Source organism: Physeter macrocephalus, chromosome 14 (assembly GCF_002837175.3).
Source record: "Physeter macrocephalus isolate SW-GA chromosome 14, ASM283717v5, whole genome shotgun sequence".
Classification (NCBI taxonomy): domain Eukaryota; kingdom Metazoa; phylum Chordata; class Mammalia; order Artiodactyla; family Physeteridae; genus Physeter; species Physeter macrocephalus.
Window position 1 is genome coordinate 69,837,643 of NC_041227.1, and position 25,389 is coordinate 69,863,031.

The window sequence follows — 25,389 nt, forward strand, 5'->3', positions numbered from 1 at the left end:
GTTATTTGTCATTTTTCCCTTGTTGCTTTTAATAATTTTTCTTTGCCTTTGTTTTCAATTTGATTACTATGTGTCTCGGCGTGTTTCTCCGTGGGTTTATCCTGCCTGGGACTCTCTGCGCTTCCTGGACTTGGATGGCTATTTCTTTTCCCATGTTAGGGAAGTTTTCGACTATAATCTCTTCAAATATTTTCTCGGGTCATTTCCCTCTCTCTTCTTCTGGGATCCCTATAATGCAAACGTTGGTGCGCCTAATGTTGTCCCAGAGGTCTCTTAGGCTGTCTGCATTTCTTTTCATTCCTTTTTCTTTATTCTGTTCCATGGCAGTGATTTCCACCATTCTGTCTTCCAGGTCACTTATCCATTCTTCTGCCTCAGTTATTCTGCTAACTGATTCCTTCTAGTGTATTTTTCATTTAAATTATTGTATTGTTCATCTCTGTTTGTTTGTTCTTTAATTCTTCTAGGTCTCTGTTAAACATTTCTTGCATCTTCTTGATCTTTGCCTCCATCCATTTTCCAAGGTCCTGGATCATCTTCACTATTATTATTCTGAATTCTTTTTCTGGAAGGTTGCCTATCTCCACCTCATTTAGTTGTTTTTCTAGGGTTTTTATCTTGTTCCTTCATCTGGGTACATAGTCTTCTGCCTTTTCATTTTGTCTATCTTTCTGTGAGTGTGGTTTTCATTCCACAGGCTGCAGGATTGTAGTTCTTCTTGCTTCTGCTGTCTGCCCTCCGAAAAGCCTCTTTTTTCTTGAATGTATGTGATAACATGGAAGTGGAGGGCTGCAGTTTCCACCTGAGCCATTCTTGACTAGCCTGAGAATGGACCATTCTACCCTAATTAAAATGATGGTTGCAGAACTTTTTCTTAATAAAAAGGGAGATATTATGCCTCACAGTTCAGAGGAGAAAAAAGAATAACATTAACTTGTTTTTACTATAGGATCTTAACGTAAAACATGCATTGAAAAAAGAGGGTGAGAACACAGGCAAATGAGCAGTTGCCTCTGGTTAGTCTCTTCAGTATTTGTTTTTGTCCAATTATCTGTGCTTTCTGATAAATTCAAATGTTCCTACAAAGAGCGTTCATTACTTTTAAGATCAGAAAAAAAAATTGGTAAGGCTGGAAAAAAATGGTTTAATCAAATTCAAACAGAAGGTAAGCAGGGATAACAATATTAATGTTAGACAAACTAAATTCAAGGCAGGGGGAAAAAAGTATGCTTTTAAGATAAAGGGAGCATTACATAATGGTAACAACCACTGCTAATAGTGAAGCCATTTAGATACAAATCTACAGTTGCCAAAGAAACTGACAACAAGATACAGAAATCAAACATTATTAGGAACACAGGAAGGAGTAGTCATTGTAGGAGGAGATGTTAAAACACCATTATCAAAAAGACTTAAAAAAATAATCTCATAGTCTAGCTAAACACACAGAGTTGATGTCTGGCAGGAATTCAATGTCATGATTATAGAGTAGGGGTGTTTTTTTCAAGGGTGTATAGAACATATACAAAATTTGTTAATACTAGTCACAAGGCAAAAAAATGTTAACTTCCTCTTCCAGTTAAAGAGAAGGCACTTCTAGCCTGGAGAAAATATAGAGGCAAGAGCTGGGGAAAGAAAACAGGGAAACAATATTAATGTAGTCCACTCTGGGTTCCCCAGGTATCTCGGGGGACAGGAGAAGATGAATGGGAATTAACTTTATGATCAGGCTGAAACAAATACCTCTTCCCTACTTTTTCTCACCCATTAAACATCTTCATTTAGACCTGAAGTGTGAACCACTGAAATGGTACTTAACCCAGTGGGTCTCAAAGTGTGGTCCCTACACCAGCAGCATCACTGGAGAACTTGTGAGAAATGCAAATTCTCAGACCCACCCCAGACCTCTTGATGCAGAACTTCCTCCAGGTCAGGGTTCCAGGAGGTTCTGATGTGAAAGCATCTGATGCTAAAGGTGTATATAAATATCCCAGCTCCCTCACCCTTGAGCAGGTCAACTCTTGAGGGGTGGATTTTACACTGGCTTTGCCTTCCCTTCCTTATCCTACTTCCCCACTCCTCTAATGATGCACTTTACCTCCCAAATAAACTAATGTACTCAAATCTTAGTTTCAGGGGCTGTTCTGGGGGAAGCCACACTAAGACATCTACTGGAGAGCCCCATTCTCACAGAGCTTGTGTTCTGGTTGAGACTGACCTCTTCTTCCATTTCTTCCCCTTGGGCTGGGTCTGCTGAGATTTCCTCGGGGAAAGGAGCCCCACTGGTAGTGAGTCCTCACCCCAATTCAGTCCAGCACCTACTGTTTGCTTTCTTCTCTGGGTCTGCTAGCTCTTCTCTGCACCACCTCTGGTCACTTCGTTGCTTTGCCCCTGCTAGCCCTTTCCCAGCCCTATTCAGCTTCATCATTTACTCCCTGGCTGGGCTGTAACAGGGAAGAACAAATCTGACTCCGTATTAGATCTGTTCCTTTTACTTTAACCTTTGTGCTCTGTTGCCTGTGTTTAGTCATGCTGGCTCTTCACCTTTTGTAAAAGAATGTTGCCTTTAGCCTGATATACAGGATAGCCTATTTTCAAGGCTCTGACCTTTAAGGGTATAACACTTTTCCATTCATGCAGTGATAAAGAGTTGCAGAACAGAATAACATTTGTCTTGGAGGTTTAGAGGAATATCCTGACCTGGCCTACATGGGCAACTACAAGAACAAGGGATTCTGACACTGAGAAGTTTGCAACAACTAATCATGGCCTTTAAAAGTGCTTTGCTGAATCTTTCAAGGAGTTTGGGGGTTTTTCTGGGGGCATGAGCCACCTGTCTCCCTGAATGGCCCTGCAATAAACCTTTCTCTGCTCCAAACCCTGACGTTTCGGTTTGTTTGGCCTCACTGTGTGTCGGGCATACGAACTTGTGTTCGGTAATAGGGTGAGACTCACAGAGGGCTGGCTACCAGGCAGGCCCTGTGAAACCAAGTCCTCCCCAGTACTGGGAGTCCAGCTCTGCAAGGCACAGCGATCTCATGTGCTATGTGCTACAGGAGGATACAGGGAGCTGAGGCAGCACAGAGCAAGGGTCTTAGGATGTCAGCAAAGGAATCTCCCAGGAAGTGACACATAGGGGACACCTGGGGGACGAGAGGGATTTAGCCAGCAAACGGAGGGAGGAAGTAGGAGTCAGGTCCCTGCAGAGGGTTTGGAAGTACTTCTGAGGCCAGAGGTCTGCAGGGGCGCACGGAGAGGCTGCAGAGAAGGCCACTGTGAGCCATGACTTTGCCGGCTGACTTAGAGGCTTCAGGGAACTGAAAGAACCGCCTTCTCCCAAGAAGACTCTCAATGTAAGTTTTAAAATGAGGATGTGAAAAATCCAGCAAATGACCCATTAGTCCTCAAAATTTGGGAGATGGTGGTGCCCTGATGGGCGTAATGCTGGGTCCAGACCCACTCAAACACTTCACTGGTAACAATCAGCTGGTTCAGAAGGGTCAGGGGGACTTCAACTCCTGGGCCGATGAAACGTGAGCTCATTGGAGCTCCGGAAGATAATCAGGTTTCCAACAGGACCCATGACACTGTCCTGCCTCTTCCTCACCCTCTCCTGACCGGGGAGCACGGGGTAATCGTCTACTGATCACACCGAGAGCAAGGGGGTCAGCCCGCTCCTAATCTTTCAGTTGCTCCGAAGATAAGCCTCCTTGGCCTTAAGCATGCACACACTGGCTGCCTTTCTTTGATGTCATCGGCTTGTGCGGGTTTCTCCCTGCAGTGAATTTTGTAGGCTGGGATCCAACACAAAGGTACAATTAGCCCAAGCAACCCCCCTACCACCACTTTCACGCTAGGCCTCCGTCTCCAAGGACTTCAAAGGAGTTTTGATATTGTCATATAACAAATATAAAAAGTATTTGTTATATTTTTTAATTGAGCCATCGTTCCCAGTAGAACCGAACTCCTAAAGACCTGCAAACCCTGTTGCATTTCTACCGACAGTCACTTTGGGCACGGTGACCCAGAGGGGAATTCTGAGGTATGATCACCGGTTCCCATCACAGGACAGAATTTCCCTTTTTCTTCTGCCTCTGGGAAAAGGACCAAGGAGATGGGCTGGGGGGTGGGGATCGCGGAGGAATTCAGCTCTTCAATGCATCTGCTTTAGGTAATATGAAGAGGGGAAATGAGTCCAGACCCATAACCAGTAGTTTACTCTTAGGAGCCCTAGAGGACTCAGGGACTAATTAACTAGTGTTTGCCTGGATTTCTTCCCCCAAAACAGCCCCCCGTTCTCCAGCTATGCCCCAGGGACAGGAGACAAAGTCACCTGGGCTCAGGATGGAATGAGAGCGACCCTTCCCCCCGCCGACATCGTGTGCTTGCTCTGTCTACTCCAACACCTGCATGCAGGTTGGTGGCCCCCATACCTTCATCACTGTCGTCATCCACCAGGATGATTTCCTTCAGCAGGTGGGTCGGTGTGTGGTTGACCGCGCTGTGAACGGACCGCAGGATCACCGACAGGGCCTCGTTCACGAAGATAAATATGATGGATATCTGGGGCAGCTCCTTGGAGTACTTCAGCCCCTTACACCTGGGGGAGACAGTAGGGGAGAGAGAGTCAGGGGCAGGGGCAAGGCACAGGCACTGCGGCTGCGCATGGTAAGGCCGTCAGCCCAGTGCTGGTGCACGTCCTCCCAAGGTGAGAATCGTTGGTTCCCTCTTGGCCTCTCTTGGCTAATATCTGAGAATAAAACCTAAGGAGGAGACAGTTAAGAAATCCAGCTCCACTTCTCCCAAACGTACCACCCCACGGGAACGAGAAGCATCAGTCTCGGGCACACGTCGACTGTTTCCCAGGCTGCCACGCCCACACGTACCCCCTGGTCTCACTTCAGGGCACACCTGCCCGACTTGCCACTCCAGGCTCCTGCATTTCCTTGCTCGGAGCCCGCGTTGCTGCCTTCTGAGCAACTGCCTCACCCCCAGCATTTCTCATCCAGAGGCAGCTGGGAGATGATGTATAAATACCCCAGCTCCCTCAGCCCTCGAGGTGGTTGACGCTGAGGGGTGGGTTTTACACTGGCTCCCAGAGTTTCCCCCAGTGGGATTAAGCTCCCTCACCCACGGTAGCAATCTGCATAACACCCTCTTTTGGGGACACCTTCCCTTCTCAGTCCTACTTCCCCTAGTGGTGCTCTTTGCCCTGCCCATATAAACTCAAATCTTTGTTTCAGGGTCTGCTTCTGGGAGAACCCAAACTAAGACATCTGTCGGACCTACCAAGTACCCAGCACTGTGCAGGAGACCTCTGCTCTCATGGAGCTTACACTCTGGGAAAGGACACGAAACACACATGAAATTTATCACAATCAAGGAAGAGGGGCCTCTACCTGCTAGGACTGTGCTGCCTGACACACCCTAACTCTTCTTGCAAGCATTCCTAGAATCTCCCTGGGGACTGCAAATGCGACAGCCTGCCTAAGAGGTCCTCCCTTCTAATATCCAGCCACTCCCCCATACCTGAAGACAGGGTGAAAGAGAAGAATGTTTTTCATCCAGGCTGGACTCAGGGGCGTAGGGCTTGGGCCTCCCTGGGGGCGCCCAGTGATGTAAGAGATGACTGGTACCCAGGGAACCGGCTCTGCATGGCTCAGTGATGGAAGCACCAGCACTCTGTCCTGGGAGCACTAGGGAACTTGGTTTTATGCATAGTCTGAGCCACATCAGAAATACCAAGTGGAAACAGAGCAGAATGGAATACAGAGCTAGTGCATTTCAACGCCTCCTCCTCCTCTCTGTGTGAGACTGTACAGTATACAGCACGATGTGTTCCAGAGCAAAACAAAGGGAAGAAGATGAAGGGATGGAGTGAAAGGGAAGCAGCACTGAAGGGAGAGCAAGAAATACAGCTGTTTTTTTTTATGCTGAACAGCTTGGGCTGTGTTGGGCCCTATTAATCATGTAGGCAATTTTCAGAAGAAAATGAAGTTTTGTTACAATATACATCTGTGTCTCCTAGAGGAGACCATCCAGGGATCCACTGATCATGCAGCCTCATTTCTACCTGGATGCTGTAAATTCACTTCTGGGGGCTGCCGAGGAGATTAGAATGGTGATTGATGGGCTCGCGGGCAGTTGGCGGGGACCATCTCATTTCCTGCGTGGTGATCCGGGGGAGGAGGGCGCATCCCAGAAGGTCCCTCGGAGCCTCCGTGACAGGGCCGGCAGCCATCCTGAGCCTGGCAGGCCAGCAGCTGCCCTTTCTCAGCCCGCTCCTCACCATACATGCGGGCACCCTGCCCGTACACACGGACCTACTCTGACATGCACTCCTGGGCCTGGTTTCTTTCTTTCTTTCTTTTTTTGGCTGCACCACTCGGCATTTGGGATCTCAGTTCCCTGACCAGGGATCGAACCCGTGTCCCCTGCACTGGAAGCGGGGAGTCTTAACCACTGGACCACCAGGGAAGTCTCAGGGCCTTTGTTTTCTTTGGGCCTTTGTTTTTAAACAGATTCTGGCCCTTGAAATTAAGAAGAAAAAAGGCCAAACTGCATCGTACCAGCACCGTCTTCTCCACCAGGACTCTGCTCCCCGAAAGGGCTCCGGGCTCCAGCCTCGCCCAGCTCACAGCGATTCACCTTTCCTGTACCCAACATCTCAGGGTTTCCCAATAGGCAGACAATATGAATACGGTCATTATGAAAATCAACATGGTTTTTGTTGCTCTAGAGAGGCAGACTCTACCTTAAAAAAATCTCTAAGCCTGGCTTATGGCCTGATATGCAGGAGCGGCCACAATATGCTGGAGAGATAGAAAACTGAGGCCGTAAGCACCTGATGTAAAGAGGAGGCCTAGACTGAAACATACGTTACTTCCGATCAGACACCCAATGCCCAAGGCAGCAGATGAGTGCGGCAAGGGAGATTAAGGATGGATGATGAAAAGGAAACAGGGAGGCCACACAGGCCTTAGAAATACTAGAGACGGCACAGAGGAAGAGAACAGGTACGGCTCCTGCCCCTGGAGTTGATGCTGGACCAGTCCTCCCTGCGGCCTGATGATGCTCGGATGGCGTTTCCAAACCACACAGATCTGGGTAACCCACACCCTGCAGACTAGGGCTGACGTGGAAGAAGCATCCCCCGCCTCACTTCCGAGTTCCTGCAGAGCTGACCAGGTGGAGGGTGCTCAGGGCCAAGGTGGTGGGCAACGGCCCACAGGCAGGCAGATCCGGGGAAGGGAGCAGTCAGCTCAGCTCAGCATCCAGCCTTGTCTTTATATCATGGAACATACAGAATCAGATATGTTTCCGGCCTCCCCGACTGCAAAATCCAGGTGAATGAGAGAAAGCCTGGAAGGTCGTGTGGATACAAGAACAGGTTCCAGATTTGAAAGATACCCGGGGAGAGGCCGGCGTGCCACAGAAACTGCAAAATAACTAAAAATCCACAGGGCTTTGTGTGTGTCCTCTAGAAACACAGACTCAGAGATGGGTCCCAGAAATCACACATTTCCTTTCAATAACTAGTCAGTAAGAAATAAACAATCTTGGGACTTCCCTGGTGGCGCGGGGGTTAAGAATCCACCCGCCAATGCAGGCAACCCGGATTCGAGCCCCGGTCCGGGAAGATCCCACATGCCGCGGAGCAACTGAGCCCGTGCGCCACAACTACTGAGCCTGCGCTGTAGAGCCCGCGAGCCACAACTACTGAGCCCACGTGCCACAACTACTGAAGCCTGTGCGCCTAGAGTCCATGCTCCACAACAAAAGAAGCCACCACAGTGAGAAGCCCACGCACCGCAACTAGAGAAAGCCCACGCGCAGCAACGAAGACCCAGCACAGTCATAAATAAATAAATTTATAAAAGAGAGGAAAGAAATAAACAATCTTTTGTCTGAAAGAAAATGGTTGGCGGGAAAGCTGTCTTAAGGTCTGGATCGATTCCAATCAAAGCTCCAGGCCAGGAGGGGAGCTACAAAGAAATTCAAGACCAGATTCCTCTCCTCAAAGGGCTAACAAGGGACCAGATTCTCTGTGAAGCTGTCCTCACAGAGAAAAGACGGCAGAGACCAATAACCAACCAAGTGGCGTCTCTTAGACACCTTACCACTGTCCATCTGTCTATCTGTCCGGGATGCCTCCCTGAACTCCGGAACTGCCCGAGGGTAACCACTGTCCCCCCTCCCTCATCCTCCTCACCCCAGAGTCACTGGCATTGACTTCACTTAGCACCCAGAGTGCCCGTGCTCTTCCTTCACTGACGCTGAGTAAGAAGAGTTCGGGAGACTGGGCCGCCTCTGGGAACCCCCTAGAGAGTCAAGTGCCACGATCAAGGGTCAGGGTCTCCAGCAGGGAAGAAATCAAAGCCCAAAGAGACGCCCACGCCCTCTCAGAAGCAGAGCCCTGCCCACGAACACCTGTGAGGGAAACAAGTTCTATGACCCCAATGTGATACAGGTAAGAGGTAACAAAACACACTTGTGGCCAACATGGAAACAAAAAGAGGACCCAAAAGATCCCCATCATTGTAAAAATATTTAGATGCAACCTCTAGGAGACCCAGAAGATCACAGATAATAATGTTAATAATAATAATAACCAACACTTCATAGTACAGGTGCCAAAAACTGCTGGAAGCTTCCCTGTACTGTACTGTCTCATTTAGCGTGAACAACGATCCTGTAAGGTAGGCAGTATTTTCATCCTCATGTCACAGCTGAGGAAACTGGGGCACAGAGAGGTGAAGTCACTTGCCCTAAGCCGCACAGCAAGTCTGAAAAGCTGCAGGGGTGCCTGGACGTGAACATCACCATCTGGCTTTTAGACTCTTGCAAACGCCCCTGCGTGCCCAAGGCAGGGTGTGGTAGCTACAAGAGACAAGCCTCTACACAACTTCCAGCCCAGCCCCTTCCTAGCTGGGGCGCCTTGGCTAACTTGTTTGGTCTCTCTGAGCCTCAGCTTCCTTTCCTCTGCCCTAAAAGCCCCAGCGAGGTGGCGGTCCTCCGTGGCCAGCTGCACCATACGCAAGGGCTGCTGGGGGCAGAGTGCAGACCAGGAGAGGTGCCTTCAAGTGGGACAGGTGAGCAGAAGCCAGCCGCATCACCCCCGGAGGCTGATAAGGCTGGTGGGGATGCGGGCAAGTCTCCTAGTGCTCTGGCTACGAATCTGGGCAAGGGGCCGATTGAGTGCTGGTCCCCGAGGAGTTATCAATGTCTTTTAACGGAAGACGCCAAGCAAAGGGAGGCCACGTCTGCTCTCAGCCACGCCAGGACATTGCCAAGGTTCTGCTGCTTATGAACCACTTCTGTCCTCATGCACTCAGGCCCATCTCTGTGGGTCCCCACCAGCCCTCAGGGCAGAGGCAGGGGGAACCCCAGGACCGATAAGGCTGGGTGTGGAGGGTGCACATGTGTGCGCTCAGGATGGTAGGTGGGGCTGCCCCCAGGGCCTGAGCCCAGGCTCCAGTCCTTGCCCCTGGTGCCCCTCCTGGTCATCAGCTCCTCGGATCCCATCTAAGGTGAGGGCTCCCCTTCACTGAGCCCACCTGGTCTCTCTGTGTCACTCGGCTCACGTGACCCATCACTGTGCGGCCAACCTGTAGGGCCTTCCCAGCTGCTCGCCTCCGCTCTGGCTCCCAAGTGTAACAATGCCCTTCAGTCTCTGTCCCCCTGTCTTCCCGACCCTAGGGAAGGGACCAACACCAAGCACTGTCCGAGCACTAATCCTGCTGTCAGTCACGAGAGTCTTGGGTTTGATGGCTGAAACGCACTCAACACGGTGACAAGGCAGTGCAACGCAAGGCGGCAAATGCTGTACCGTCATCCCTTGGGATCCACAGGGGATTGGTTCCAGGACCCCTGCAGAAAGCAAACCCCGCAGATGCTCAAGTCCCTTATATAAAATGCGCAGTACAGTTGGCCCTCCGTATCCGCGGATTCAGCCAACTGCGGATCCAAATCTACAGCTGGTTGACTCTGCAGATGTGGGACCCATGGATACGGAGGGGCAACTAGACCGACACCAGATGTGACAGATAAGTTGAGATGGACCAGGAGGGCAGAGGAGATGAGCTGTGGGCTGGGTCTGAAAGATGGATCAACGGATGACACTGGCTTGGTCAAGAACAGAGGGAGGGGCAGGAGATCAGCACTTCTGAGCACACAGAGGCACTAGGGTTCCCTTCCTCTCTTCCAACGCCTTCCAGAAAAAAAAACTGTCTAAGCTTGCTTAGAGCTGGGGCGCTAAGGAGCCAAGTTGTGCAACCAGAGACTCATATGGGGCTCTGCAAATTCCTACCAGGCTGATTCCTTTTTCATTTTCAAGGTGCTCCAAAAACATGCGTAAGGTCCTAAAAACTCACTAATAAAGGTTCTACAGCTGACGGCAGAGTCCGTGCTGCCTCAGTGCCAGGCCTCTCCACCAACCTTTCTGAGTTCGGGAAGGCAATCTGGAGTAAAATGAGAGGGAGGGGAGTGTGGGGCGTCAAACAGAATAGGCACTTTGAGTCATCAAACCCCACCTTGCCATCCCAACAGCAGCTGTGCTCCAATGAGAAAACCCTTGAGAACTGTGACAGGCATGCAACAGACACACCTTCACCTCTACTCCTCCCTTTGCTGAGGGCAGATGTGGGAGCGAGGACTCCCAGCATCACATCCACACGACATCAAATCCACCTCTAAATGGACGGTCCAGGTCCTTGGGTATCTACCCTTCAAATACCGATCGTGCTCTACATATGCGAGCAAACCTGGAAAGTACCCCCGTTCCCCCCTGCACTTCCAAACCTGCCAGCTCCCCCAGCTGCGCCGGCACACGCTTCCTTGGCTTGGCCAGACCCTCCCTGGTCAGCATCCGACACACTCCACATATAGCCCAAAGCCCACACTCTCAAACTGAGAGCCAAAAGGGCTCTGTTCTCAAGAAAGCGTTAGTGTGGTCCAGCCACTTAGGAAGAGGATTCATTTTTCAAAGAGTGGTATCCAGTTGCCAGGTAGAAGGAACCAGAAAGGAAAGGCGAGTGTGTGGAGGAGTCGCCTCTTGGCTGCTGCCTGAATTCCACGTGGCCACAGACCCTGAGAGCAGATGCTGAACCACAGACGTGACTACAGTGCACATGAATCCAAGGTATCCCAAGCCATGGGTTAGGCCCTACCGAGAACAGAAGTGAGCTCCTCCTTGGAAGCCCTATTGCAGATAGGCCACCATCCTTTTGTTTTATAAATTTATTTATTTTATTTTATTTTTTTTTGGTTGCGTTGGGTCTTCGTTGCCGCGCCGGCTTTCTCTAGTTGCAGCGAGCGGGGGCTACTCTTCGTTCCGGTGCGCGGGCTTCTCACTGCGGTGGCTTCTCCTGTAGCGGAGCACGGGCTCTAGGCGCCTGGGCTTCAGTAGCTGTGGCTCGCGGGCTCAGTAGTTGTGGCTCGCGGGCTCTAGAGCGCAGAAGGCCACCACTCTTGAGCTCAGACATGGCCATGACCATTGACCCCATGCGTGCAGACACAAAACAGCAGGATACACCACACGTTTTCTAGGGCGCACCACGTCCAACAACCTCACCTTTTCTTCAACCAGCAAATAAACTCCTCCCTGCTCTCTCCGTCTCCCTGTGGACACAGGGCCAGATTATGAAATCAGGTCACCAAGCAAGTCTAACTGCCCGTGATGGTTAATTTTATGTGACAACTTGGCTAGACCACGGTACCCAGATATTTGGTCAAACGTTATTCTAGGTGTTTCTGTGAAGGTATTTTTAGATGAGATTAACATTCAGATCAGTAGGCTTGGAGTAAAGCAGATTACCCTTCAACATGTGGGGGAGCCTCATCCAATCAGTTGAAAGCTTTGAGAGAAAAAAGACAGAGGGCCCCTGAGGAAGAGGGAATTCTGCCAGCAGACTGCCTTTGGACCCCAGCTGCAGCATCAACTCCTCCCTGGGTCTCATGGCTGCTGGAGAGCCTTGAAGATTTTGGACATGTCAGCCTCCACAATTATGTAAGCCAAAGTCCTTAAAATAAATCTCTCTTGCTTTCCATCTATGTACCTATCTATGTCTCTATCTATCATCTATCTATATCTTATGTACAGATATCTCTATCACCTATCTGTATGTTATCTATATCCCATTTATGTCTTAGATACCCTATCTTATCTCTTTAGATAGAGACAGATAGCTAGATGGACGGATGGATGGATGGATGGATGGATGGATGGATAGATAGATAGATAGATAGATAGATAGATAGATAGATAGATAGATAGATAGATATCCTATTGGTTCCCCCCTTGGCCTTCTTTCCCACCAGCCCTGAAGAACCCCAGCTGGGGATCACTCGTCCATCTAACTTTCCTCCGCTTCACACACACTGCTGACACTGCAAGAAAAAAGTCCCACCACTGCAGTGGTGACAAGACAAATCCAAGGTCCCCAGTCCCCGTGAAGCCCTGGGAGCTGCCCTGCACCCTTCTTTTGGAGGCTTTTCAGAACTCTCAATTCCCCCATCCTCACCCCGATCTCTGCTTCCTACTTTTCCCGCTTTCCTCGAGCCAACCTCTCTCTTGCAGGTGCCTCCTGCTCCACGGAGGGAATCAAGGTCACCAGCAGGAACTTCCAAGTGTGGTCTCAGGCCTGTGGCAGCATCCCCCAGCAGCCTGTTAAAAATGCACCAGCTTGGTCCACCCAGACCCACTGGCTCCGAGTCCCTTAGCAAGTTCTGCAGGTGGCTTCTCCACACCACGTGGAAATGTGAGAAGCACTTCCCGAGTCCCCCTCGCCACCTAAAAGCTTATCAACCTCTGAACTCAGCCTTGAAGGAGGCAGCCTCAGGAGGTCAAAGGTTAAGCCCCTCCTCTGTGCTGTGGATTCCCCAGCCTCCTCCCATCCAAACGCCTTGCTTCACCCATTATTCTCTCTCCTCTAGCTTCACTCTTCTTCCACTGACTTTTTCCACTCAAGGAAGGGACTCAAGTCTCTCTCATTTACATCCAAAAAAATCCCTTGCCCCACAGCCTTAATCAGCCTCTTCTCCTTGTCTGCCCTCCCTGACTTCCTCCTGTATCTGTCATTCGTCCCTCACTCGACCATCATTTGCCTCCTAGTTACCTTATTCTGCTAAAACTGCTCTGGTTAGTTTCCAGTGACATCTACGTGGCCCGAATCAATGGAAACTTCCCAACCTCACCCCAGCTGACGATCCTTTCTGCAGTGTTCAACACGGTTGCCTCTCTCCTTCCTTAAACAGTATTTACTCCTGGATCCTGGCACCCTCGCCATCTCCTCATCCCCACCTCTGCTTTTTCTCCCACTGGAGATCTGTCCTGGCCACTTGTTTATTTCACAGGTTGCCCTTTTGTGCTAATCCTCCAAATTCCAAAATTCCTCAAGGCTCCTTCTTCTGCCTTCTCCTCTTCTCACCCGGTCAACTCTTTCTGGGTGATCTCATCCAATTCTACAACTCCAACCACGATGCCAGCAACTTCCAAACCCCCATCTCTAGTCTGGATGCTTCACGCTTCTGTTTCCCACTGGGCATCTCCACTTGGACGTCTCATCAGCATCCCAGATACAGCATACCTGAAACTGACACCTGCCCTCTGCACCTTCCTGTCTTCCTTGGAGGCCACCACTCTTTCTCTTTGGGAGTCAAGTCAAAATCATGTCCCATTCAACATGTCACCAAGTCCTAAAGATTCTACCATCTTTAGGATCTCTTTATGACACTCCCCTCCACCCCCATTTCTACTGCCACACCTCCACTCCACATCATCCCCCCCGGATGACACCCAAAGCCACCTAACCCGTCCCTGGCCTCCAGTCTGTCCATCTGCAGCCCTCTGTGGGTTGGTATCTATCCACCTCACTGCGGCTGGCATGATCTCTCTAAGATGCAAATGTTATCATGTTCACTCTTCTATTTCCACTATCCCCTTGGCTCTCTGTAGCTTTCAGAATTAGCTTCAGACTTCTTTGCTTGGCATCCACGTTCAGCCCCAGCTCATCTCTCCAACCTCATCTCCTCCCTGTTGTTTCCCCCAGGAACTGTAAACTATTTGTATTTCCCAGAACCGGAAACACTGCCTCTCAATTCACACACCTTTCGCTCTGTCTGAAGTGCCCTACCTTCTGCGTAACCTGTCCTCCTCCCTCAGCCCAGCTCCGGGCAGCTCTCCCAGACCCCCAACAGGATGTCACGCCCTGTCCTTTGTCACTTTCTCTCCCTCTGCACGCTGTCACCCTGACACTCTTCACGCTGTCCTCTCCCACTGGGGGGCAGCCAGTGGGTCTTCTTTCTTTTTTGTTTCTCCAGGACCCAGAACAATACTTGGCAGATAAATGGTTACTGAACGAACAAATGAAAAGCCAAAGTCCTCCTATCTTCCCAATTTATTCCCTCCGCTCTTACGATCAAAGGCATCACTTATCTCCTCCCGCAATTATAACTTCAGTGATGGCACCTCAACACTTAAAAGATACCATTCTGAACACAACTGTCTCCCTTGATTTACTAATCAGAGCTCAAATTCTAAAGGCTGCTTGGGTCAAGTGCATTAACCAGCCCCAAACTCTCTTTTTTTCTTCCCTCCTCATCAAGGCTTGCCTATAGTCCTAAGAAAGAGTGCTACCGTTTTTAGCAACAGCAAACCTTGCAAAACAAGATATGGGGCTGAATAAATGAGACGTATGAGGCCCCTCTTTTGGATCTCTCCTCATTAGGGAAAATGCACACTTTTCTGAGTGGTTTAATTTCCTCTTGTTGAGCTCAGTTCATCCAGGAAGAAGCAGCACACCTCATTAGCTCAGTTGCCACACAGAGCGGTCTCCGAGATGAACTGCCTACTGCAGCATTTGAGTCTGCATGCATCCTGCCTATCAGCTGTATTGGGGCAATTTTCATGAATCAAGGTTCAGCCTGCTCCATGCATGGCATGGGTTCCTATCTTGGGGTCCAGGGAGCCCCAGGAAAAGCTCCAGAAATTGGATGCAAGATGTTGTGGGTGTAGGAGGATTTTTTTTTTTTTTCGGGGATGCATCGGCTTCCCACAGGAGCGCCGCGGGAGGGGAGGAACCCAGGCCATACAGCCAGCGAGGACCATTGTCAGTTGCAGCCACACACCCTGGTCAAGACCAGTGCCAGACTCACACCCTGTTTTCAGGCACCGTGGGGTAAACAAAGCGCTATGCTTCCCCTGCCAGCCTGGTTCCTATAAACATTTATTTTGGAATAGTCCCCAAACCACCTCTGATTTTTGGACTGAATACCGACTGGCTCCATGGCTTCCTGGGAAGTCTCTTTCACTGAGTTGTGAAGAGTTGCTTTTCCAAGGACAGGGCAATTGTCTTTAGCCAGAAAATCCATAAGACTCAGCACTGCTTGGCCAGATGACACTATGCCAGTTTCAAGATATAGCAGGAGGTCCTGACGTGGGCAAGGAAACCCTACCTGTCTCTCTCTATCTTCAGAAGTTTTTTTTTTTTTTTTTCCATTAAGTGAAAATGGTTGATTCACCATCTTTAACCCTCAGTTCCAAACACAATCTCCTGCTTTGTGCAGCACTGCTTTCCCTAAAAGGAAGGGGGAACCACACACATATGGGGCTGGGGCAGGGGCATCCTTCAGATTCTCAGCCTAATAGATGAATCTGCCTGAGTATGATGTAGCTTATCTTGCTGTCTTCAACTGAAGGGAACAGAAAAAGAAAAGAAAAACCCTCGAGTTCTATTAAGCAGTGGCTCAGGAGGAGAATTCCTAAAAACAATTAAGGATAAATTAATGCAGACAGTTTCAGGCCACAGCTAAGAAAGCCTCAGGGCACTTAAGACACAGGAAATACTGCCTAAGTTATTCACACATAGTATTTATCCTATAAGCTTTCAAAAGCGAGCAGGGACAGCCCTGACTGCTGCAGGAGGGACAAAAATACATTAGGAAATGATGCAGATTGGAGATAATAAATAGCGGTGTTCCAAAGCCCAGCGGATCCAAAATGTGGTCAAAAAGATTCGTCATAGAAATTGAAGGCCATACGACACTCTGTTCTCAGCCAGTCCCCCCCTCTCTCCACCCCCAGCCCCTGACAAAAATGCCAATCTGGTTCTAGAGGTTGTTACCCTGTCACTTCAGCACAGCAACGAGAAACATATTACCAAACTAGCTATTTCTCCTTTTAATGTTCAAGCCAAACTGGCCAGTCAAGCCTATCTTTTAATAGACACTGACCCTGAAAACACTTCTGTTTATTCCTGCATCTGGGCCATCCTTGGCATTATTGTTGTTACTTTTTTCCCCCCAATTTTAAACATTGAAGTAGAGTTGATTTATAATGTTGTGCTAGTTGCATGTATACAGCAAAGTGATTCGGTTTTATATATAAATATTTTTTTTTCCAGATTCTTTTCCATTTTAGGTTATTATAAGATATTGAACACAGTTCCCTGTGTTACACAGTAGGTCTTTGTCATTTATCTATTTTATATATAGTAGTGTGTATCTGTTCATCCCAAACCCCTAATTTATTATTGTTGTTGCTTCCATTGTTGTTACCTCCATCCATAACGTCTTCCCCGAAGACTGGCCCTCCTCACTCTGAGTCAAATCCGACACACCAGCCCCTCCAGGTCTTGCTTAGTCCTAACCTGGCCACGCCTGTCTTACTGGACAGAAAATGCCTTCTCCCTCTCTGGACCACTAAAGCAATTCAGCAGATCCCCAGTCCTTCAGCCCTCAAGGTATGCAGGTCCTTTGCCACATGATTCTGAAGTTCTCACTGAAGAGGCGAAGTCTGTTTCCCCCACTCATTGGATCTGGGCTCAGCCTCATGACCTGTTTGGACTGGCAGGACAAGGTGAAGTGCTTGTGCCAGCTCCAAGCATGAGCCTCAGGAGAGGGTCTCACGCCTTTGTCCATCACCTGAGAAGCACTGGGCTGGCTCTCTGGTCCCACATGAGGATGGAAGCTGGGTGGTAAGAAAGTGACATACCGCACAGGACACTTACGCATGCGTGAGCCCAGCCAATGCAGCTGCTCACCACACCAAGAACTTTCCAGGGTATACATTATCTAATCACTTTGCACCATGAGCCAGTCATGTGGGTGTCCCCATTTTGCTGATGAGAAAAAGGAGGCTCAGAGTCACAAGCCCAAAGGCAAGCGAGTGGTAGACAGAGCGAGGCTTTCAACCCAGATCCACCTGACTGCAAAGCCCCTTGTCTTAGCCTCTGCAAAAAGAAATGACTTATCAAGGAGGGTCTGGGCGGAGGGATTTTGATGGCTTCTGTTTCTTCCTTTATATTCCACACCAAACATGACTTTAAAAATACTATGAATGTTACTTTTTGAAAGGTTTTTACGGAAATCATTTTAGCACCTAACACATGATTTCAGCATTGACCTGAAAGAGTAAACAGGTAAGAATAAATAACAAAGCCGTTGAGGAGAAAAGGGTACTAAGGAAACCCAGAGACATACATGATGTTAAAATCCAATATGATGTTAAAACCCAGAGACATATATGATGTTAAAAGCTAAAATAATTTAATCAATAACAAGTTGATTGACAAGTGAAACAGAACTAAGAGACCAGAAACAAAGCTGATCTTAGAGAATGTATGCCAAGAACACACCACGAACCAAACGGTAGGGGAAGAATCATTCAAAAAATGTGCTGGGACTACTGTCTCCCTATTGGGTAAAATTGTGAGCGTCTCCCCTCCCAAACACACCGCAAAATAAATTTTAGATAGATAAAACAGTTAAATTGAGAACTCAAAATACAAGGAAAGTAAAATAAAAATGAAAATGAATATTCATACAAACTCCAGATATTAGAGAATCAACAGTTTGATAATAATTGCAAACCTCTGATTATCAAAAGTAATAAAATTAAGACAACAGCAAACTACCAAAAAATTTTACAGCAATTACAAAAGAGTAAAAGATAATGAAAATCCAGAGCACACAATTAGGTAAATAAACAAAAAACACGAACACAAAATTCAGAGAACAAAAGAAACAAAGAAACATGAGAAGAGGGTCCCCTCAAGAGTAATCAGAGAAATTCAAAGTAAAACAATAATGAAATGTCATTTTGCCTCTAGGTGGTGAAATCATCAATAATTTTTTCTTGCTTCTTTACACATTTTCTGTTCTTATTTTTTATAGTGAGCGAACATAACACAGAAAAACACATCAGTTTAAATTAATGCGTGATGACAGAACCATATTGCAAAATTAAAGGGAATAGCAGTGCTTGGCTACATGCTCTTGGATTTTTGTGTGTGACATCAATTGGCATAAATAATCGACACCCCATGTCATCCCACAACATGCCCTCTGAGGCCACAATAGGAAAAAGAATTCTGAGTCAAAACCAAAATTACAACTATTCTCTTTTCAAAGGCAGATGTGGGAGAAAGATGACATGGCCCGACCTCGTGTTATTTATTCTAGAAAACAAACATATTTTGCTCTACCCAGAAGCTATTCCATGATGGCCTCGTATAATAAACATAAAACCAATCACTCATGGACCTTCCTCTGTTAGCCAATATGTAGCTTTGAAAAGAATTGAGAAACTTAAACATAAAATGACTGTAATTTGATAAAAGCCCAGTTAGCTCCAGCCATATGCCAATTTCTTAAAGTTATGGGAACTTCCATTTACAATGATAATAAATGCTCCACGGGATGGGAACCCAAGCCTGGGCATTTTGTAGAGAAACTGAACCATCCAACTGAGCTTGCAGGCATCTAGTCTCACCTATTAATAACCATGTATAAAACAATCCAATGACTTGCGCGACCAGTTCCTAAACTCGAGGATGTATTTCTGCTCTGGAGTAAAATGGCCTGAAAAGAAACTTCAACCCTCTTTAAAACTCAAATCCATTGATTTCTCAATGTGCTGTAGAATTCTCTCTGCCACTTGTACCATCCCACAGACATATGTGAATAATACGTAGCTCTCATTCTTCTCTCATTCTTTTCAGTCTTTTCCAGGTAATGACTTCCCTTCTAAAATCCTGCAGGTAAAATCTGAAGCGAACTTGGAGACCTCCGTGTTGACACAAGTCCTCACATCTTGGGCTGGTGAGAGAGATACAGAAATGGCAGCGGATACATGAAGCAGAGGCGCCGGCATAAATCTTTCCATGCAGCCTTTGGCCCCAACACTAACCCTTCTCATCACTAGTCCGTAGATTCCATGAAGTCGGGGACCACGTCTCTTTGATTGACGCATCTCCAGCACATGGGTTGGGCTCATCCCAGACGCTCAATAAATATTTGTTAAATACATGAACAAATAAAATAGAGAAAAGAAATTCTAGTCACCTGTGGCGTAAAAGGGTTATATGGAGCACACAGTTCTGGAATTCCAAAGATTAAACAAAGAGCCCATAATCATAGGAAAACTAAGTCCCCTCCCAGGGTACCTCCTTTGCCTGTTTGAAGCTGTCACATCAGATCACTGGAGAAGCAGCTCACCTTACTGAGGATGGTGACTTTATTTAATTCCAAACATGTTTTTTTTTTTCCCTACTAGCAAGATCCAGGAGAGGGGAAAACTCCTAGAAAACTAAGCAGTACAAATATGCCTCAACGCTTATGACAGATGGAAGGCAATGCCTAGCCCTTGATTTAATATGGATCTTGTGTTCACCCAAAAAACCTGTTCTTTTGTTTTTAACACACTAAAGGACAAGTGTATCTGTATCACCTGGAGACATTAGCTTCACTGTGACATTTGCACACACTGAACATCAATTACAGACCAGCAAGGTGTTGAAGATAGAGAAATTTTTTTTAACACCTCCCTAATACCCTGGGAAAGCTCACAGCTCCATAAGGGGAAAAGACAGGCAAATCATAATTATGATTACGGGATGATAAATGTCACAAGGGAGGCTTATTCGGGATGCTCTGGGAACTTAGTTCTGCCTGCAAGGAGATAGATGGAGGCCCACCCAGGGAAGGTTTCGCAAAGGAGATAAAATTGGATCTGGGCTATGAAGCATGCATAGGTAATTTCCAGGTGAGGGCCTGTGAAGGGAGAGAGAGGAAGAAGGGAGAAACTCTTGAAGCAAAATGAAATGAGTAGCATGTGCAAAAACAGGAGAGAAAATGTACGCTGCACCACCAGGAAACAGAAATAGGTATTTCAGAGGGTGTCTGGGGTGAGGAAAAGAAAAGAGCAGTCAACCAGCTACACTGAAGCCTGTTTATAAAATTCAGACCCGATCCGCCAGCAGTGGGAAGCCAGGACATCAAGGATTATTGACCAGGGAAGTGACATGACAACACATGGCATGTGTCTAAATCAAAGAAAGGCCTCTCTTCAAGTCGGCCCAAGACACAACCTCACGGGCAAAGATCCAGGCTCTCAAAAAGGACATGCGGGCCTTCCCTGGTGGCGCAGTGGTTAAGAATCTGCCTGCCGATGCAGGGGACACAGGTGCAAGCCCTGGTCCGGGAAGATCCCACATGCCGCAGAGCAACTAGGCCCGTGCGCCACAACTACTGAGCCTGTGCTGTAGAGCCCATGAGCCACGACTACTGAGCCCATGCGCCACAACTACTGAGCCTGCCCGCCTAGAGCCCGTGCTCCACAGCAAAGAGAAGCCAGGACAATGAGAAGCCCGTGCACCCCAACCAACAGTAGCCCCCGCTCACCGCAACTAGAGAAAGCCTGCGCGCAGCAACGAAGACCCAACGCAGCCAAAAATAAATAAATTTATTTAAAAAAAGAAAAAAAAAAAAAAAAAAAAAAAGGACATGGGGATAAACGTTCCCCGTACAAGGAGCTCTTTCGTGTCAGACTGCCCGGATTACAACCCTAGCTTCTCACTGTGCCTGTTCGTCTGCTCTTCATCCGCCCTCAGAGATTCTGCCCCAATTGGCCCTGGGACATTTGGACCCTCTGGAGACATCCTCCAACGGTACCCACAACAGAATTGGACGCTCCAATTCCTCTCCTAGGTCCTAAAACTGTGGCCTGCCCACTAGCTCTCAGAGTGCATCTTTGACGCGTCCTCCCTACCCCATGGACAGAAAGTCCCTCCTTGATCACATAAACCTACAGCTCACTGCATTATTGGCAGAAAATGATGTTTTTCAGTTCAAGTCATCAGGACTGTGGATAAGGCATTTTATCTCATAGGTAAAGCCCCAAAAGGAATGGGGCTGACCTGTGAAATTAAATTTAGCAGGAGCTGGTGGACTCATCAATGACTAGGTAAGACCAGGCAAAGAAGCAGGCAACTTGCCAGATCTGAAGTCCCAATTTCCGTGCAGCCTCAGACATTAGGGGGCCTCACCCTAACCTGGCCCTACCCCTTTAAAGGCAAACCCACATTACTCGGGGATGCCCATCCAGAAATCACCAACAAACGTGTCAAACAGAAGGGTAGCCCTGCCTATACCAAAGGCCAGTGGACCACGCATTACAATGGTAGCTAAGCAAGGAACATCTCCCCCCCCCCCACCGCCTGCCCAGGGGACTGGAACTCCAGGTTTCCACCAATACTCTTTTTGGCCCCATACCTTTCATTAACTTATCCTTATGCTAATACCCACCTAGGACTGAATCTACACTTTAGAAAGATATTGTGAAGGCAACGAGGAAAACATTTTGAAAAGGGGGCATCAGGAAAGGAGGAAGATCATTAAGAAGATAATTGGAGTGGTTTTACTAGAGACACAAAAGGATTCAGGGTCCAGGTTTTTTATTGATAAAATGTATGACTTAGGACAATTAAATGGTCATGAATGTATGCACCTAACAACATAGTTTGAAAACACATGAAGCAAAATGTATTGAAAAGCCAAGAAGTAAAAGACAAATTTACAATCACAGTGAGAGATACCAACACATCTCTCAGAAATTCAAAGAAATAAAAATATCCAATAAATACATGAAAAGATGATCACTCTCTATAGTAATCAAAGATATGCGTCCAAGTGCTCTAAGGAAACATGTCTTGTATCCTGAATTCAGGTTGGCCAAACAAACAGGCAAAGTCTATTTGAGATCAACTTAGCAGCATCTTTCAAAATTAAAAATATGCCCAGCATACCCAGGCATGAGAAAATGTCAGATACACACCAAACAGCTGATAGTGGTTACCTTTTTTGAGAAGAGTAAGGTTTGGAGCTCAGGCTTTAAGAGGGATTTTTCTCACTCTCTCTCCATCAAAATAACTCACAAATAATACATTCAACTGTTATCTGTATACTTTCTTTAAATTAAAAATAAAAGACAAAAAAATAGATATGGCAGTTAGAAAATCATAGGAGACACCTGTACATTTCAACATAACAGGCATATCCTGTTTTATTGCATTTCTCAGGTATTACATTTTTTTACAAATTGAAGGCTCGTGGCAACCCTACGTCCAACAAGTCTATCAGCGCCATTTTTCCAATAGCATTTGCTCACTTCATGTCTCTGTGTCACATCTTGGTCGTTCTCACAATATTCCAAACGTTTTAATTATTTTTATATTTGTTACGATGACCTGTGATCAGTGATCTTTGACAGTACTATTGCAAAAAGATTATGACTCACTGAAGGCTCAGATGTTGGTTAGCATTTTTACCAGTAAAGTATTTTTAATTAAGGTATGTCCATTTTTTTTAGACATAATGCTATTGCACACTGAATGGGCTACAGCAGAGTGTAAACATAACTTTTCTATGCACTGGGAAACCAGAAAGTTGTGTGACTCATTTTATTGTGGTATCGACTTTATTGCAGGAGTCTGGAACCAAACCCACGCTATCTCTGAGGTCTGCCTGTAGTGTTTCCTATGAGGAGTCCTGGAGGGGGTGATAGATCCAGTGAATCAAGATGATTCCTCCCAGAAGCCTGGGAGTGGAAGGAAAGGAAGTGCACGGAAGCAGGTTTAAAAAGAGGAAACTTCATTTGGAATTCAGCCCCAGCCAATGAGCCCCTCTGGTCCCATGCTCCTACATCCTTGAAGAATCTTGTGCCTCATTTTGCCAGGAGGCCTGATTGCAGGCAGGAAGCATGTTAAGGTCTAGCAGGCAAAGTAATGACTTTTCAAAATGAGTGTCCTGGCACATCCAACTCTTCTCTTCCTGAGACATTTTACTCCCTGACTCTGTGTCCATGTGGGTGTTTAAAATTTGCTTTAATGAGTAATGACAAATGAGTTATAATGAAAAAATATGTAGCAAACTGTCTGCACATTGGTCCGAAGAATATTTATGGGAATGCCACTGTTATTGGGCAAAATGGTGTTCTATTGGGAATTTCACCCCTACACAAACATCTCACAGAAGAGGGGCCGGGTTACGCCTGGGTGGGATTTTGATCCTGTAAGGTCTAGGGCTGGAGTGAGAGGCTTCCTCAAGACAGAGTCAGAAAAGAAAAAAACTGTGTAGGAGCGCAAAGGTCTAAAATGCCAGGAATCGAGAAGGCCGATCACCAAATCCGTCGGAGGGGTTAGAAATCAATATATTAAGCCAAGAGTCTGCATGCAATTTTCACAATAGGAAGCTCAATATCTGGACCAGCCAGTACATGAGAGAGGGCCAGACAGCCTGGCTTAAAAGGTCAAGGCTGAGGCAGACTCCAGCCCCAGGGAAGCTGTCCCTCAGCAGCCTCATCTGTCCTGATACATATGAAGCCTTCCTGAAGCAGGAGGCTGGCTCCAAAGACCTCCTTACCTGTCTACTGCTCCAGGGACAGGAGCTGGTGGTGGCACTGGAGAATTGCAAGACTTTTTCCTACACCTACTATCTCTGTGTCCAAGTGGGCGTGGCAAGGAAATCAGGAAAACTGCAAAAGATGCAAAATTTTGGCAAAAGGACGGGCTTGCTAGGGCTGCAACATCAGAGGGTTTCTGGAGACATCAACAGCCCCAAGTAGCCGTCTTAAGTGTCAGCAGAGGACATGAGTACATATGTGAAGGAAAGCTATGGAGGGCATCGCCAGCTGGAACTTCTTTTGACTGATGTCCGATGATAATGTTTAGCAGCCACTTCATACTGTACACCTTGAACTTCAAAGGGGCTCTGCAGATCCCCTGGGCAGGCTGTGGACCCTTCCAGTCCTGGCTAGTGCCAGGGTGGACCGTGGGCTCGTTGGTACCCAGGGAAGTGCGCCGGGTGCAAAATATTTGTGTGCATTGCAGGTTGAAGAAAGTACTGGATTGTTACTTGCCAATCTGGAGAAGCCAGGGCACTTTGCCTCGACTCCCGTCTGTGTATGATCATTCAGTACCTTTGGGAACCCCTTTCCACAGCTCCTTGACTTGGCTGAAAGTTACTGTATGTACATGTCTTTCTGCTGTCCTCCCCAAGCTACCGGTTGGTTTCAATGATGTTGGATGTAGTGAAGTTCTCAGGCCTGGGTAAGGCTGGGGTAGGAGAGCCTCTCGGTCCCAGGGTCTGGCCACCAGGAGCAGAGGAGATGTGCAAGTCAAGCCATGGGAAGAACATCACCCACTTCACCTGCTAGTGGGGAATCGGCCAGACCATCTCAGCTCTGGAAGGTGAGAATAAAGGTTAATGGGAGGCCGTCCTAGCTTCTGGTGATTTGCCAGCAATCTTTGGAGTTCCCTGACTTGTAGACGCATCACCCAATCCTCTGTCCTCACATTAACGTTCTCCCTGGGCCTTTTCAGAGTCTTCCCTCTGTGTGTGTCTACATATCCAAATTCCCCCCTTTTATAAGGATACCATTCATATTGGATTAGGGTCCACAAATTAGACTTCATTTTAACCTGATTACTTCTGTAAAGATCCTATTTCTAAATAAGGTCACATTCTGAGGTACTGAGGATTAGGGCTTCAACATATCTTTTAAAAAATGACTTTTAATGGGGGGACATAGTTTACCCCATAACACCAGGGATCCTCATATTCAGACTGAATGGATCTCTGAGGCTCTACATCTAGTTACGGCCATTGAGGGAGGACAGCAGACAGCAGACAAATTTAAATGTCTCTCCAACTACAGGGCCATACATGTCAATTTCTTAAAAGTAAATCTTGTCATTGTGCTGCGAATACACTGCATTGTTTTTGTGTGTCTGTTAAAAATGTAAATTTGCAAAGAGTAAACATTTAGAATTCACTGTGTAAGTTTTGTAATCTTGTGGTGGCATTTCTCTTTCATTGGAAGCCTCAACAAATAAAAGTAGCCAAGGCCTTTGGGGAAAAAAAAAAGGTTAATGAGAGGCCAGTCAGTGTGCAGGTCTAAGACAAGGTTTCTCAGACTTGACTGTGTCTGTGAACCACCAGAGAACCTTGTTAAAACGTGGGTTCCGGGCTTCCCTGGTGGCGCAGTGGTTGGGAGTCCGCCTGCCGATGCAGGGGACACGGGTTCGCGCCCCGGTCCGGGGGGATCCCACATGC

The 25,389-nt window shown here is 47.4% G+C and overlaps 1 protein-coding gene across 1 annotated transcript in view; it reads right to left on the reverse strand.

Moving 5' to 3' along the window:
• Positions 1-25,389, reverse strand: part of GALNT17 (polypeptide N-acetylgalactosaminyltransferase 17) — a 477,148-nt gene that overhangs the window by 229,908 nt on the left and 221,851 nt on the right. The window contains exon 3 of the mRNA XM_024122980.2: positions 4,434-4,600. Coding sequence (XP_023978748.1) covers positions 4,434-4,600 — 167 coding nt within the window. The remainder of the gene's footprint in view (positions 1-4,433; positions 4,601-25,389) is intronic.